The sequence below is a fragment of the Cervus elaphus genome, chromosome 5, assembly GCF_910594005.1.
Source record: "Cervus elaphus chromosome 5, mCerEla1.1, whole genome shotgun sequence".
Classification (NCBI taxonomy): domain Eukaryota; kingdom Metazoa; phylum Chordata; class Mammalia; order Artiodactyla; family Cervidae; genus Cervus; species Cervus elaphus.
In genome coordinates, this window is record NC_057819.1 from 93,166,106 (window position 1) to 93,183,284 (window position 17,179).

Here is a 17,179-nt window from a genome sequence, read left to right on the forward strand (position 1 = left end):
TTGGGGGTTGGGAGGAGCAGGGCGAAGGCCAGGGCCCAGGGGATTGTGGGAATGCTGACCAGGTTGGACTTTGCTTTACTCCTCCTCCTTGGGGCTGGAGCCTGCCTCCGCCGGCCCTCTCTGGTCTCTGAGGTCTCTGTGGTCTCTGAGGCTGTAGGGCTAATTCAGCAGGCAGGATGGCTGCTCAGAGGGAGCTCTATGACGCCGTTGTGATCGGGGCAGGCATCCAGGGCTGCTTCACAGCATACCACCTGGCCAAACACAGCAAGAAAGTCCTTCTGCTGGAGCAGGTACTGTGTCCCCTCTGCACTCCTGACCTCAGGGACGGTCCCTTTCTCCTCCCCTCCGCAACCCCTAGAGGGTTTTCTGGAGCCAGCAGGCAGTGGGGTTGAGGACCTGATCATCACAAATCAAAGGGCCTGGTCATCACAAATTCTGTGCAGTGTGAAGCTTAGCTGTCTGGTGTGTTTCATGACAATGCAAAGACAGTTCCACCCTCCCTAAGACCCGCTTTGGGTTTCTAGGCACATTTCCTCCTTTTGCTGCCTCCCAGATCCTGTCCTTGACCAAGAAGTGCCCCAGGCCCCATTCTCTACCTTCTACCTACCCAGGATCCTCTGTGCCAAAATGGCTGCTCTGACCCAGAAAAGTAATCAGTCCTTCTTTGAGTAGCCTTAAGTACAGGTAATTCTGCCTGGAGTCTAAGGCTGATTAGCCCGCCTAGGAGGTAGGATTCGTCCTGGCATATTTCTGGCCCCTCACCCTGCAACCCAGCAGAGGCTTCTGTTTTCTTCTGTCACCTCTGGATAATAGCAGTCTCCTTGTTTGATACACAGGGAATGAAACTTGGATTTGTTTTTTTTCCTTATAGAAAAGTGACTCCATGAAGTGCAAATAAATGGCCACTGCACATGTAGGTAGGCCCTGTATATCCACAGGGTCCTTCCCAGGGCAGGTCTGTTGTAGGAAGGGGGAGGCCCCCTACAGGGCCCAAAGAGCGGGCTCTTGTCTAACAATCGGAAAAGAATTGTCCGAGGAGACACATGTGCTGACAAAGCAAGAGATTTTATTGGGAAGGGCACCCGGGTGGAGAGCAGGAGGGTAAGGGAACCCAGGAGAACTGCTCTGCCGCGTGGCTCACAGTCTTGGGTTTTATGGTGATGGGATTAGTTTCCGGGTGGTCTTTGGCCAATCATTCTCATTCAGAGTCTTTCCTGGTGGCGCACGCATCGCTCAGCCAAGATGGATGCTAGCGAGAGGGATTCTGGGAAGTGGACGGACACGCGGTGTCTCCTTTTGACCTTTCCCGAACTCTTCCGGTTGGTGGTGGCTTATTAGTTCCGTATTACTTATCAGGACCTCCTGTCATAAAACAACTACATGCAAATGGTTACTATGGTGCCTGGCCAGGGTGGGCGGTTTCAATCAGTGTGCTTCCCTTAACAGGTCCACCCAGCCCACCTCCCCAAGGTTTCTACCCTCCCATTCTACCTGCATCTATCCAGGCTGCTTTTGGTTTACTCTTCTTGGTAATGAGCTGGATTGGTTGGAAGCCTTTTTCATTTCTCCATCAGTTTTCTCAAAGCCTGAGGGATTCCTTGTCCAACCTCGAAGGAAACACTCCATCTCTTGTTAAATCCCAAGACAGATCCCTTGTCCTGAGCAATCTGAACTACAGAGAAAGAGTCAGCATCAGTTTCCTTGTCCACAAAATGAGGAGCCTAGACTAGAAAGATCTCGAAGCGTCTTTGTAATTCTACTGCTCCAGGAGTCTAAATGGAGGTTCCAACAGGATGCCTGAAGACTAACTCACAGAGGGACTTTGGGATGCGAATGATGTTAGCAAAAAGGAGGCATGAGTTAGAGCTACTGAAGAACTTCTTTTCTGAAGCCAAGTCAGTACTTGGCCATAAAGGGAGACTGTACAGAAATATTTGAAGAATAAGTGCTCCTCGTTGACAGCACAGGATGAGCTGGCTCCTAAAGGGGAGGGGTGTCAGCTGCAGCTGTCTCTTCTTCTCCATCTCCAGTTCTTTCTCCCGCACTCCCGAGGAAGCTCCCATGGGCAGAGCCGGATCATCCGAAGGGCGTACCCGGAAGATTTCTACACCCAGATGATGGCTGAGTGTTACCCGATATGGGCCCAGTTGGAGCATGAGGCGGGAACCCAATTATACAGGTGGGGTTGGTGGGGGAGAATTCTTTGAACCCTGGGGCTTGGCACCTGGGGGTGCTTTTACCATGAGAGGGAGTGGTCCCAGGAACACTTTTGATGTACAACGAGGGACACACAGGGTCTCGGAGGTGTTGGACACATGGAAGCATTCTGCTTGCTGTCATCATGATCACCCCACAGGTCCAGCTGGTCCAGCCAGGCTCCGAGTTCCAGGGCTGGGTTCAGACCATGTGTCCAAGGCTTGCAGAGGTTGTTTGGGGAAAGCTGCTGGAAAGACATTGGGCAGATGCCCAGAGCTAGAGTGTGTATCTACATTTCCGTGGAGCTGACAGAAACTCTGTCGGGGCAGGGATTGAAATAGAGGAGAACTCTGCTTGATTGTTTTTAATTAAAGAACTAATGATTTATTCGGCTGTGTTGGGTCTTAGTTGTGTCATACGGGATCTTGCATTGCTCATTGCGGCACGTGGACTCTCTAGTTGAGGCACGTAGGCTCAGCAGTTGTGGTGCATGGATTTAGTTGCTCCCTGGCATGTGGGATCTTAGTTCCTCAACCAGGGATCAAACTCGCGTCCCGGGGATTGCAAGGCAGATTCTCAACCGCTGGACCACCAGGGAAGTCCCTTTGCTTGATTCTTTATATTTCGACTAGTATCACAACCCTTCATGCTGGGTCCTCACCCCCAGAACAACCCATATAAATCCATTTCATTTTTCTCTGCATACCTCCTCCCACGGGAACAAATGGCGATGCTCCTTAGGCTGCACTGCTTGCCAGGGAGGGAGCCTGCAGCTATTCCCCTGTTGCTCCCATGTCTTATCTGACCCTTAAGATCCGTGCCCCCAACCACGACCTTTCAAATACTCATAGGGAAGAAGGCAGACAACCCAGGAGGCAAAGAGAAGTTTTACCACCCATCGCATCATCCTCCCACCTTCTCTATGGCTCTTAACTGAACTTCCTGCAGAACCACTGCTCTACCCTACAGGGTGGCAGTTATTTTAATGGCCAGGAACCAAGAGGTTACTGTTCTGTTGCAAAAACACCATTAACTTAAGAACAAAGTGAAATCCATTATGCAAATACAGCTAGGGCAGCTAATTACAGATTGATTCCAGAGGCAGCTAATGCACCCAGCACCCAAATAAAGGAGCATGTCTTGCTGAGGGGTGGCCTGGCAAAGGGACCCCCCTCTCTGTCAGCCATCTGTGAATACTGCTGAGTATCTTATGCTGAAAGACCTGCTGAGGCCTTGGAGGGCACACTTCATCCCAGAAGACAAGGAGGCAACTGAGAGATGTTTGGAAAGTGGAATCTTTCAGAGGGGAGACAACTCTGGAGTCAGACAGGCTTGAATTTGACTTTGTGCTCTACCTCTTACCAGCTGTGTGACCTTGAAAAATTTCTGTACCTCTCTGCACCTCATTTTCTCTTCTAGGGCTTTGTGAGGATTGAAGGAGACCCTTACGAAATACTTGGCCCTATGCCTAGCACCTTTGAACATATGGCATTTCCTTCCAGTTATTCTGGGTCAGCTGCATCCTATCTTCATTGAGCAAGGGGGGAAGAAATGCAGGAGGAGGCAGATGGGATTGCAGGAAGCATGGACGTCAAGGGGAAGGGCTGCTGGAGAGAGGGAAAGGGACCCTTGGATAGGAGACTCATGATCTCACAATCCTTCTCTTTGGCAGGAAAGCAGGAATTTGGAAGGGCTTTGGAATAAGGTAGGCCTGGCTCTAGATATCAGCTCACTCTGACGTATTTAGCTGTGCAGTTTGGAGCAAGCTGTCTAACCCTGTGAGACTCAGTTTTCTCATCTGCAAAATAGGGGTAATAATATCTATTTCCTGGGTCTGTTGTGAGGATAAGTATGTAAAGGGTTTAGAATGGTACCTGACAAATCACCATCATCATCATCATCACTGCATGTTTTAGTACTTATGATAAGAAGCTGGGACTTCCCTGGGGGTCCAATGGCTAAGACTCTGTGCACTCCCAATGCAGGGGACACAGGTTTGATTCCTCATCAGGGAAGATCTTGCATGCTGTTCAACCAGAAAAAAATAAAAAGGAAACTAAGGTTGTTCTAAAAGTACTTGATCCATGTTAACTCGTTTAATTCTCCCCACAAAGTTATGAGAAGGTTGCTACTGACCAGTCAAGATCTTAACCAGTAGTGCACTTCACAGAATTACTCAGCTTTTAGTCTAGAGCAGAGTTTGGCAAACTTTCTGTGAATGGCCATATAGTAAGTTTTACAGGCATTGCAGGCCATATGGTCTCTGTTGCAGCAATTCAATTCTGCCAGTTACTCAACTCTGCCATTGTGAAAACAGCCACGAATAAAGTTAAAATGAAAGTCACTAAGAGCTGTCTGACTCTTTGTGACCCCACATAGTCTGCCAGGCTCCTCTGTAGGTGGAATTCTCCAGGCAAGAATACCAGAGTGGGTTGCCATTCCCTTCTCCAGGGGATCTTCCCGATCCAGGATCGAACCTGGGTTTCCTGCATTTCAGGCTGATTCTCTACCATCTGAGCCACCATAAAATGAAAACAAATGGCCATGGCTGGGTTCCAATAAAACTTTATTTATGGACACTGAAACTTCACATAATTTTCATCTCATGAAATATTCTTTTGCTTTTCATCAACCATTGAAAAACATAAAAACCAACTTGGCTGTGGGACAGGCAAAAACAGGTGGCAGACCTGATACAGTCCCTGGGTCATATCTTGCTGGCTCCTGATTTAGGGGGTGACAGAGGATGAGATGGTTGGATGGCATCACCGACTCAAAGGATAAGCGTTTGAGGAAGCTCAGGGAGTTGAAAGGAAGCCTGTTGTACTGCAGTCCATAGGGTCACAAAGAGTCAGACATGACTGAGCGACTGAATTGATAGATTGATTGATTTAGGAAATAGCACAGACTGGTTCCCTTGTCCATCTCTTGTCTCCATACAAGTTTGTGCCTCAATTATCCCAGGTCAGAAAGCTGCTATGTGTGTGTGCATGTGCTCAGTTCCTCAGATGTGTCTGACTCTTTGTGAGCCCACAGACTGTAGGTTCCTCTGTCCATGGGATTTCCCAGGCAAGAGTATTGGAGTAGGTTGCCAGTTCCTTCTCCAGGGGATCTTCCTGACCCAGGGATCGAACCTGGGTCTCCTGCTTTGGCAGGCAGATTCTTTACCAGTGAGCCACGTGTGAGGCCCAGGACATATCCTAGCCCTCTTAAAAGACTATCGCCCCGCTTTCCCCCCAGAAAGACTCTCCCTATGCTTTGAAGCCCCACTTAACAGAAAATGAAGAGTAAAGTGAATGTTCTTTGAAAAATCTTTAAAGTTCTGTATAGTGCTAGGTTTTATTATTGTGTTGTTATTATTAACAATTCCTTCCTTATGGCCAACCTAATTTACTCAGGCACTCTAGTTTATTTAGTTCTTTTACTCGGAGCCACGGAACAGATACTTCCCATTCCAATTCCTTGAGCTTTTGTTCCTAATTCTGATTTTCTAAATGATTCATCAGCTGTGTGGTTCTTACTCTCCTAAGCTCTTCTTGAAGAACCAGCACAATATCGTAATTGAACTGATAGATACAAACATATTTACTTAATGATATTTGATGATGATTAAAAAAAAAAGCCTTCAGGAGTTGATAGTTAAGGTGGCTGTCCAATTCTTCTCATTCTGTTCTGCTGCTTCCAGTGACAGTGGCATCCTGAATATGGGTGGGCTCTGGATATTTGCATATATTCCGGGAACAGACAATGACACATGTGTCAGATCACAAGGTCTGAGTCTTTTGTGATGTGTACAGCCAGGATGCTGATACCCAGAGCAAATCCCAGCTCTGTGGCCCATCTCTTTCCTGCCCCCGCCTTCTCCCTTTGAGTCCTACTATCTAGCTCCTGACCCGGGCTGCCCCTGCTTAGCTGACAATATCAGACAAGATCACAGCCGTAGGCAGTACAGCTGCTGGCAGAACCTGGTGGCCCCCTCCGCAGCTGCGGCTTCCTGTGTCTGCGAAGTGTCTGGCTTGTCAGCCACATCCCCTCCCTGGAGCAGTCTTTGTTAACCAATTCCACCTCGGCCCACTGAGCTGAAGATGAAACACCAGGAGCTCCTCGAAAACCAACAAAGACAGCAGCCATTACCAAGTCTTATCGGAGTCCCTTCCCCAAGGTGACTCTCAGAGCTGGCTTGCCTGGCACTTTTCACCCGGAGAGGGGGAAGCTGGAGCTTGGAATGGGAGATGGCAGAAGCAGGAAGACCTGTCTGCCCCTCCCAGTTCCTCCCAGCTCCATCCTGCCTCCTGTCCTATTGTAGTAACTGGTAAAAATCCCTCATCACCAACTCCCTCCATCACGTCTAAGGCTTTAATAGGGCCACAGAGAAGTCAAGGGCCTCGCTGGTGGCTCAAACAGTAAAGAATCTGCCTGCAATGGGGGAGACCCAGGGTTGATCCCTGGGTCAGGAAGATCCCCTGGAGAAGGGAATGGCTACCCACTCCAGTATTCTTGCCTGGAGAATTCCATGGGCAGATCCTGGCAGGTCACAGTCCATGGAGTCACAAAGATTCAGACATGATTGAGCAATTAACACACACACACACACAGAAGTCAACAAGGTTGCTGGGAGGATCTCTTCCTAGCACTGGATTCAGCTAGGGTTGGAAGGAAGGCACAGTTTAGCACCAAATTCTCAGCACTCAGTTGATGGTGTCCTGCGACTTAGGAGCTGAACTGTTTTCAGGGTTCCCTGCACCCAGCCTCACTTCAAGGTGCTGTCTTTCTAGACCAGCCCTGACTACTCATTTCCTGGTCTTTTTTTTTTTTTTTTGCCTGTGAAATCTTTGTCCCTTCTCACCCTCTTCCTCCCCAAACTTGGTAGCCGGGATCTGAGCAGAAAAAGAGGAAAGGGAGGCCCAGAGCATGGGGGTGAGAAATTGATGCAGAATGAGCGGACTGTTTATTGGGATCTAGGAAAAGCCATTAAGAAAATAAGCACTTAAATGATTTTCAATCTGCCCGTGGAAGTCATCTATCTTCATACTGGGGGAGAAAAAGCCCGTTCTCCAATCCTGGTTTTGATTGACTGATTTCCAATTCTCTAAACATTTCCCACAGGAGACTCTCACCTATCTCCCATAATGACAGGCCTTTGCATTTCCAGGCAGTGTTTTACATTTATTTCCGATTTGCTCATAATGGTCAAAAAATCTCTCTCCAATCCAAGGCATTTCTCCAGCAGTGCATGGTTTCCCTCGGGCCAAATAGCTCAGCTGTGATCCACGGAAAATGAGAATTTCCCAAACGCATCTTCGGACTAGGGGAGGGTCCGGCACCACAAATTCAGACGGAAAATTTCCCACTGTTAGATCAATATCTGAGCTAAGAAATAAATGCCACAGGGGCAGAGAGCTGGAGCAAAATGATTACAATCGGCACAATTACATTCACCGGCAGAATCAGTGCGCTGATTACTCCTAGGAATGGGGTGCTCCCGCTTCAGCCACCACAGGACGGCGTGGGAATTAGAACATCACTCAGCATTTCATAATTTGACAGATTTGCCCGTTGTCTTGGCATGAGTTCATTTGCTCCGTGCAGTACATTCCTGTAAGAGGAGTTCTTATTTCAAGGAAGGAAGGAAGGAAAGAAGAAAGGAAGGCAAGAAGGGAGGAAGAAGAGGAGGGTAGAATGAAGGAAAAGTAAATCTCAGAGTATACGAGAGACCAAGGCTGCTACGTTGCAGGCAGAGGTTAACATATGCTGCTCGGGAATTTCCGGGTCAGGGATCTGATATTATGATTGCTCAGGAGAGAATGAAGCCAGGACTCAAGCAGAATTGTAGCCAGCCACAACCTCACGGGGTACAAAGGGCTCAAGAACGTATGCTTGGGTGACTTCCTTTTCTTGTTGACCAAGGAGTTTACTAGGTGAGTTTTCATTACCTGAAATCCAATCTCAAGTCCTTCTGGGGCCACAGGAAAAGGACTGCCTGCTGACAGGTGGGGATTTCTACAGCATCTTTCCTCTGCCGAGCTTTGAAGAGGCAAAGGCGCTCAGCGCTTTCTCATCAGTGGTGGATGCTGAGTAGGCGGGGGCCATGGCAAATGGATTGGGCACGCTGCGAGGCTCTGTGTACTGACACCGGCCCCAGGGCCCGCTGTGTTCCTACCCCCTCCCAATCTTCTCTTTAATCCCCCCAACCAGATAATGTGGGATTTGGAAGCATGTAATATCCATGAGACTCCATTATAGGCTATTACGAGCTTTATATACAGTACCTGGGGGATGTGTCAGGCTGATGCTTGTCATTGTGGCTGCTGGGACTGAGAGGGACTACAGGAGTGGTCCCAAGGGCCAAAGTGACCCTTCTATTGTTTTTATCAGTTCCCACAAAAAGGCAGCTCTGATCTCTGGTGACATAGAGGTGGAAAGCATTAAACAGAAATGGCTTTCACTCAGAGTAAGAAGCATACAGGGATGTACAGGGAGAAACAAAATCACCGAATCACTGAATTGATTCCTGGAGTCCTAAGAGGCTATCTACTGGGGTTTCTGCATGAGGGCACTGTTGGCATTTGGATGGGATTTTCCTGAACATTCCAGGTTTAATATCCCTGGCCCCTGCCCACCAAATGTGAGTGGCAACCCCCAGGTATTGTGACAAGCAAAAAAAAAACAATGACCCAGGCCATTTCTACACCCTCTCTGATGTGAAACCTCCGATAGTCCAACAGTCATGCATTACAGAGGAGGAATCTGGGGGTTGGCTCACCGAGCAATCAGAGCAAGGTCACAGAGAAGATGCCAGGACTGGACCTAGAGCCAGAACTCCCAACTTAGGACCCTTTCCACAAAACAAGCAGTCTGAGAAGGAACCAAGAGATAGACACACAGGAAGGGATAAAACATGATCTGCCAAAAAATAAAAAATAAAAAAAAACCCCACCATGATCCGTCACAGAAAAGGGATGGGGAAAAGAAGCAGCAAGGGGTTGGGGGAGGGAAAAGAGATAAAGTTGTTGTTCAGTCGCTCAGTTGTATCCAACTCTTTGAGACCCCATGGACTGCAGCACACCAGGCTTCCCTGTCCCTCACCATCTCCCAGAGCTTGCTCAAACTCAAGTCCATTGAGTCGGTGATGCCATCCAATCATCTCATCCTCTGTTGTCCCCTTGATCTCTGAAGAACAGAGATCAAAACAATGAGTAGGGTCAGGGAACTGGAGGGAGGGGAAGAAATCTTATCAAATTCTTTCAAGCTTTACCACTTTCTAGGTGTGGCATAAAAGAGGACTTAGGATCTCTGTCCTCGAGGGCAGGGTGGATCCTGAGGAGGGAAGATGGAGGGACAAGCAAACCAATAGTGACAGCCAAGGGCAGACTGAGGGATGGGCTGGATACCAGCTCAACAACACTGGGACTCTTACAACAGAACAGAGATGTCTCTGCCTGTTTTCTGAATGTGAGGCCAGGACTTCCCTTGATACCTGGCCCCGGACCCTTGCTGAAGAATGACAGAGAAGGAAGGGCCCAGACACAAACTCTCACATAGGGGTCTTTTTTTCTTTTTAACAGGCAGACTGGACTACTGCTGCTGGGAATGAAGGAGAATCCAGAATTAAAGATAATTCAGGCTACTTTGTCGAGGCAGGGAGTGGAGCACCAGTGTCTTTCATCTGAGGAACTGAAGCAACGTTTCCCCAATATTCGGTTGGCCAGGGGAGAAGTGGGGCTCTTGGAGGCCTCCGGAGGAGTTCTCTATGCCGACAAGGCGCTCAGAGCCCTCCAGGTGACACGGTGCATCGCTAGGGGCCACGCAGCTCCTGCTTGGGGCATCCTGGGTCCCCATCGGCCATCCCTTGACCCCCGGCTGGATGAGAGCCTTTGCCCAGCTGGTTCTAGTCTTAACTGTGGGGGCAGGGCGATTTTAGATACCCTATTAGACCTGGACAATATGGGTGTGGAGGTCCAGAGTCTGCCCTCTCTTTTCTGCTCTCAGTGAAGGATTCTTTGTCCACGAGAGTGAGCCACATATAAAACTGATTCTTCCTTCCCTGTTCCTGCCCTTTCAGGATGCAATTCGACAGCTAGGTGGCATAGTGCATGATGGAGAGAAGGTAGTGGAGATAAAACCAGGGCTACCAGTCATGGTGAAAACTACCTCCAGTAGCTACCAAGCCAAGAGCTTGATCATCACGGCAGGTCCTTGGACCAACCGGCTCCTCCGTCCCTTGGGAGCTGAGCTACCTCTCCAGGTAAGGGGAACTGGAAGCCTGGGAGGTCGTGCTTAAGAAAAGTTGGACTTAGACGGACTTGAGCTTGAATCTTCCACCTGCCACTTGTTAGTGGATGACTTTGGGCAAGTTCATTCACCTCACTGAACCTCAATTTTATAACCTGTAAAATGGGGACTAGGGCTGTCAGAGAATTAAATTAAATGATATATATAAAGGCCTTGGGACTTCCCAGGTGGCGCAGTGGTAAGGAATCAGACTACCAATGCAGGAGACTTAGGAGATGTGGGTTCGATCCCTGGGTCGGGAAGATTCCCTAGGGAAGAAAATGGCAACCCACTCCAGTATTCTTGCCTGGAAAATCCCATGGACAGAGAATCCTGGAGGGCTATGGTCCATGAGGTCGCAAAGAGTTGGACATGACTGAAACAACTTAGCATGCACGCACACAACATAATATAACATGTAAATGACATGAGTACTGAGTGAAACAAAGATGGGTGAGTTGAGCAGGGCATCTGGGCTTATATTAAAGAGCTGCAGGACTCCAGAATGCTCTCCTTTTCATTTCCCACTTTCTCTTCCTGCTCCAAGACCCTGCGGATCAACGTGTGTTACTGGAGAGAGAAGGTTCCTGGAAGCTACAGCGTGTCCCAGGCCTTTCCTTGTTTCATGGGCCTGGGCTCCAGCCTGGCTCCTCACCACATCTACGGGCTGCCCTCCAGAGAGTACCCAGGGCTGATGAAGGTGAGCAGAGAGGCCCAGAGCAGGCTAACAGCGGCCCATGCAGATCTGGGGTGGCTACCCTAACTTCCCTCTCAATGAGCTCCCTCAGACCCCAGTGAGCAGCAGCAGGAACCGACTTCACTATTCAGCATGTGCCACACGAGACTCTCAGCTGTCCTGGGGCCCAGCAACGGGAGCCCTTCCTTTGCGAACAGAGGGTTAGCGGGGGAACAGACATCTAGGACCTTGTGCGGCAACAAAAAGCATCTGACAGGACTGGGGAAGGCTGGGGTGATGGCTGGGGTGCCTCCTATGTACAATCTGCCCCCCATCTCCTGCCAGGCTGGGGGTGGCGTGCAGGAAGCCGGCCCTCCCAGCTCACACCGCTCTGATTGGGAGCCAGGTCTGCTATCACCACGGCAACAATGCAGATCCCGAGGAGCGGGACTGCCCGGCAGCTTTCTCAGACATCCAAGATGTCCACATCCTGAGCGGTTTTGTCAGAGATCACTTACCTGACCTGCAGCCTGAGCCTGCTGTGATGGAGCACTGCATGTACACGGTAAGTGTGTGAGCAGCTGGGCCAGGCCCTCCCGCGGCCTTGGGAGCAGGGTGATGGGGCAGACCGGCCTTGCGCAGCTTGGGCCAGACTCCGCCTGACCCCTGACATAGAATGTGACTTGAAACAAATGAGCTCATTTCTGAGGGTCGGCTCACCTCCACCCGAGAGGGCCCATTAGAGGTTATTCATATTCCTTTTCATTAGGAAACTAGGCTTATGTCTGGCAGTCCTTCACTATGTTTCCCAGAAGAACTCTAAAAGAGTTTTTGGCAAGATGTTCTAGTTGAGCAGGCCTTGGGGACAAAGAGAAGAGACAGATGTCACCAGGGCCCGAGGCATCTTGGCTGAAGTTAGTTTACATACATTAACTGAGCACCTACTGTGTTCATAGCTCTGTAGAGAAGAGACAGATGGACAAATGAGAAAGACAGGCATACCCCAGGGCACTGGCATGCAGAAAGCATGCCTGGGTCCTGTTCCCATTCTTTCTGGAAAGAAATCCAGCCGAGTCTCCTCCCTTCTGAGCCTGCAGCTCTTCTTCCTTCCTCTATCCTCAAAGGACACAGGTGTGATTGTTTCTTTCTAGAACACCCCCGATGGGCACTTCGTTCTTGATAGACACCCAAAGTACGACAACATCATCATTGGTGCTGGATTCTCTGGTGAGCCTGAGCGAGGGAAGATGGGGTGCCTTAAAGCTGACCTCAGTGCCAGGCAGAATGGTGTTTTTCATGCTTTAAGCTGATAGAGAAGGGCCAAAGTACAGATTGTGAGTGTATAAGGGGGCTGAGCGGGGCTATCAGAGAATAAGGGGTGCTCATGGTGGGAGGCAACTTCTGCCTTTGGGGTGCGACCGGTGGGAAGGTTAGTCCTATCTGGGGACCATGTAGGGGACTTCCAGGGAGCCCAGCCCCCGTGTATGAGGATGTCTGACCACCTGTTCTCCTTTCCCTAGGGCATGGTTTCAAGTTGTCCCCTGTTGTGGGGAAGATCCTGTACGAATTAAGCATGAAATTAACGCCATCCTATGACTTGACACCTTTTCGAATCAGCCGCTTTCCCAGCCTGGGCAAAGCCCACCTTTGACCCCTGGCCAGACGCTTCCCTTCTGTGCCCAGGAGTTGGAAATAAAGCTGAGAAAGACATCTAAGAGGAAGAAAGTGGCTGTGGGAGGTTATCCTTTTCTCCTGCCTCTCTTCAGTCCCCCATAAACACCAGCTGATTGAATGTACCTTCTTTCTCTGGCCAGCTCCCCAATCACACACCACTTTTTTGCTTCAGTTCAATCAGATATTCCATAATCACAGAGTGGCAAGGACCTTGGAGGTGGATGTCTCAGTAAGGAAGGGGCATAAGGACCGGCTCAGGAGACCAAAGCAACTGTTAAAATTCTCTTCACTGGGGAATTTGTTGAATTTTGGATAGATCTGATGAAAGTTGCCTAGGGGAGGGTAAGCAAGATGGTCTGTAGACCATTCATGCCCTTGGAGTTCCTTTTCATAAAACTAGAGCCATCCTCTATCACGAACCCCCACAAAATGCGGCTCGTCGTGGGTGCACAGTAAATGTTTGTTGAAAAAAAAAATGTGTTGAACAAACAGATAAGTAAATGACTGCCTTGCATGAAAGCCTGTGGTGGGCTTTATTTTCCATGTGACCTTATTTCTTACAGAATTTAATTGTCTGAATTAGCACCACAGAATCCATTACCCCAGGACTCCTTAGGGTCTTTATCCCCTCAGCGCACCGCACCCTCTTTCTCTGGATTCTTTGTCTGGTTCTCATCCTCTCATAAAGACGCTCAGCTCCCCAGTCACTCATTAAGGTGTATTGTCAGGTCTTTATGAAGATGGAGCTGTTCTACCAGAAAGGAAGAGAGAGACACACTCGCTCAGAAACCCTGTTCAATGTTTGAATGTTAAATGTGCCATTTTATTATCATTAGGATTGCTCCCACTTAATGAAACGGCATTAACACCGAGTCGGCTGGCCTCCTTGCACTAATTGCTTTGGAAGGAAACAGGCTCATAACTGCCCCAGGGTGGGTGGGGGGGGTGAGAGGTGTAAACAGAGACCCAAGCAAGGCTGAGCACATTCAGATGAAACCAAAGCAGGAGGATCTCCAGACAAGGGCCCCTTGGACCCAAAAGAATAGGAGTTAAAGTGCTCTGGGGAGAAAAAAAGAAAACAAAACTGGGACTGGGTGAGGTGGAAATGTTCAGAGGAATCCCTGAGCGGGGAGGAGTGGGGAATGAGAATAAGAGTAAAAATATTTTCAAAGGAAAAACAACATAGAGGAAAGTACTCTTCAATTGCCCTATAGGCCTGGGCACATGGATTAATTCTGATTTCTCCTGGGAATTATAAAAGCTAGCCAGTTCTGTCAACACTTTTCCAACCCTGCTTTTTGGGTGCTATCACTTGGTTCCCTGAACCACAGCCTCTGTAAAGGAGGGGACGATAATCATATCTGTAAAATGGGAATGCTATTACATCTTGTGGATCAGCCTTGAAGACATAATGCTGAATAAAATAATCCAGACATAAAAGGACAAGTAGCGTATGATTCCACTTGTGCGAGCTACTTGTGTGTGTGTGTGTGCGCGCGCGCGCACACGCGCGCGCAGGGGTGTGTACGCGCTCAGTCGCTTCAGTCATGTCTGACTCTTTGCGACCCTATGGACTGTAGCCCTCCAGGCTCCACTGTCCATGGGATTGTCCACGCAAGAATACTGGAGTGGGTTGCCATGCCCTTCTTTGGGGGGTCTTCTCAACCCAGAGATCAAACCCACGTCTCTTGTGTCTCCTGCATTGGCACATGGGTTCTTTACCACTAGTACCTCTTGGGAGGCTTGTGAAATACTTAAAGTAGTCAAATTAACAGAAACAAAAGGTGGAATGGTGGTTGCCAGGGGCTGGAGAGAGGAATAAGGAGTTATTGTTTGATGGGCACAGAGCTTCAGTTTGGGAAGATGAAAAAGTTCTGGAGATGGATGATGGTGATGGTTGTAGAAGACTGTGAACATATTTAAATGCCACTCAACTGTATACTTAACATGGTTAGATGGGGGACTTCCCTAGTGGTCCAGTGGCTAAGACTCCAAGCTCCCAATGCGGGGGGCCTGGTTTTGATCCTTGGTCAGGGAACTAGATCCTGCTTGCCACAACTAAGAGTTTGCATGCTGCAACTAAAAGATTCTGCATGCCTCAACTAAGACCTGATGCAGCCAAATAAATACTTTAAAAAAATGGTTAATATGGTATATTGTATGTTATGTGTATTTTACCACAATTTTAAAAAGTGGGGGACTTCCCTGGTGGTCCTGTGGATGAGAATCTACCTTCCAACACAGGGGACAAGGGTTTGATCCCTGGTCCAGGAAGATTCCGCATGCCATGGAGGCAACTAAGCCCATGCGCCACGACTACTAAGCCTGTGCTCTAGAACCCAAGGGCTGCAACCACTGAAGCCTGTGTGCCAGGAACATGCGCTCTGCAACAAGAGAAACCACTGTCAGGAGAACCCCATGCACCACAATAGAGAGTAGCCCCCACTCACCACAACTTCATTCACACAGCAACGAAGACCCAGCACAACCAAAACTAAGATAATAAATAAAAATTTTTAAAGGGGATAATAGTACTGACCAACTCTACAGGAGTGTGTGAGGATCAAATAAGATCATTCATTCAACACACAAATATTTGCAGCTTCTGTTCTGTGTCATGCGCTGTGCTAGGCATGGTGGATGTATCTATGGATAAAACAATCTGTGACAACCTCACTCCTATGGTGTTTACAGCCCAGTGAGGAGAAGACACGTAGCTAATGCTTGCGTGCTTGTGTTCGCGCTGAGTCATGTCCAACTCTTTGTGACTCCGTGGACTGTAGCCCTCCAGGCTCTTCTGTCCACTGAATGTTCTAGGCAAGGATACGGGAGTGGGTTGCCATTTCCTTCTCCAGGGGATCTTCCCCAGCCAGGGATTGAACCCACATCTCTTACGTCTCCTGCATTGGCAGGCGGATTCTTTTACCACTGAGCCACCTGGAAAGCCCATGTAAATAATACGGATAAATAAACTGTATTGTACATTAGAGGGTGACAAGTGTGTTGGGGGAAAAACACAGCAGAGTGGGGAAGACAGAGAATGCTGGGGGAAGGGTTGCCCTTTTGGATGATGATCAGGGTGAGACTCATTGAGCAGACTTGGAGGAGAAGGAGTGCACCAGGCAGATACCAGGATGTCTGTAAGAGCACGTGGTAAATTGTAAAACAAGGTACTGTGTTATTACTAAGAGAGAAATGAGGTACAGACAGGGATCAGGGTAAGATGCTGCCAGCTCCCCAGCCAGCAAAGCCGGGGAGAAAGGATGCTGGGCTCTCTCCCTCCCTCTTGTTCCACGGCTGCCCTCCACTCCCTCTGCCTCTGCTTCTCCCAGTGCCACCCTCCTCCCCCAGCCAGCTGCTGCAGCTCCCCTTCCAAAATATCCAGTCTTATTCAGCTTGCTGGTGACAGCGAAAGGAGGGGACCAGTGTCTAGAGGAGGCTGAGGAAGGACAAGTGGGGGACGCTGACAAGGCCTGCCTGAGCTGCGAAGGCCCTTTACAAATGAGCCAGCGTGTCCTAGAAACGGAGTGCAGGCGGGGGCAGGGGCTGGGGTGAGCAAGTGCGTGTGGGAGGGATGAGGTCAGGGCAGAGTGGAGAGAGGCAGGAACTGGATAAGAGGAGACTGGTAACACGCAAGCCAGGGAGGCAGGTGAGGACCTGCAGGGATGCTGCACACAGCCCAAGTGGGAGGAACTGAGCGTCTCTTATTGGGAGTGGGCTGGGGTCATAGAGGGGAAGAGAGGATGCAGGGAATAGAGTCTATGGCTATGGAGGACAGGACTAGCCCTTGTAGATGGGCTTGGAGGACCAACTTGAGGGTTTTAGTAACACTGAAGGATTTGCCAAGCAGACCTGCCAGCATTATCTCCCTGCCTCCCTTCTGCTTGAGCGTGGCCAGGCATCCACTTTCAGGCGGAAACCCTGCCTATCTTCAAGATGGGAGAAAATCAAAATAAATTGGGCAGGCAGTAAGAGACCTCTGGAAGGGCAACTGGGGTCCACATGAGCTGCAGGGGAGAGATAAGGGCAGCAAAGAGAAAGAGGCCGGCATGGTTGCCAACCAGACTAAGGCAAACAGAGGCAGGCTAAAAATAGATTGGGGGTGGGGAGGGAGGAGAGGCAGTCCAGAAAAGAAGGGAAAGCACAGGCAATCGATGCCATTGCGACTCTGACCCAATTCTTCATCTCTCAGCCTCACCATCTGAAAAATGAGGAGGTGATGGAGGAAAAGGGAAAGGCTGGTACACAGGGGAGTCAGGGGAAAGTAATTTGAGTCCTAAGACCTAGGCAACTGTGCGGTACGAATTAATGGTGCCAATGTGGAAAAGAGGAGGTATGTGGTGTAGTTGATACAAGTGAAAA

The 17,179-nt window shown here is 49.3% G+C and overlaps 1 protein-coding gene across 2 annotated transcripts; it reads left to right on the plus strand.

The window, feature by feature from the left end:
• The first annotated feature begins 100 nt into the window (after positions 1-100).
• On the plus strand, positions 101-14,257 carry PIPOX (pipecolic acid and sarcosine oxidase). 2 transcript variants are annotated; one of them, XM_043900896.1, is made up of 8 exons: positions 101-290; positions 2,031-2,179; positions 9,762-9,975; positions 10,259-10,441; positions 11,015-11,167; positions 11,550-11,708; positions 12,295-12,370; positions 12,664-14,257. In XM_043900896.1, the coding sequence occupies exons 1-8, from the start codon at positions 177-179 to the stop codon at positions 12,792-12,794; spliced, it is 1,179 nt and encodes a 392-aa protein (XP_043756831.1). In that variant the 5' UTR covers positions 101-176; the 3' UTR covers positions 12,795-14,257. The 2 variants fall into 2 exon arrangements, with proteins under 2 accessions (XP_043756831.1, XP_043756832.1); XM_043900897.1 differs by lacking the exon at positions 12,664-14,257 and having other exon boundaries at positions 11,489-11,708; positions 12,295-12,371.
• Positions 14,258-17,179: the final 2,922 nt, after the last annotated feature.

Excerpts from the sequence above, each read along its gene's own strand:
- PIPOX (XM_043900896.1), top strand. The coding sequence starts at position 177 with ATGGCTGCTCAGAGGGAGCTCTATGACGCCGTTGTGATCGGGGCAGGC. Across the intron at positions 10,442-11,014 it reads GAGCTGAGCTACCTCTCCAG|ACCCTGCGGATCAACGTGTG; the intron begins GTAAGGGGAACT and ends TCCTGCTCCAAG. Across the intron at positions 11,709-12,294 it reads TGGAGCACTGCATGTACACG|AACACCCCCGATGGGCACTT; the intron begins GTAAGTGTGTGA and ends GTTTCTTTCTAG.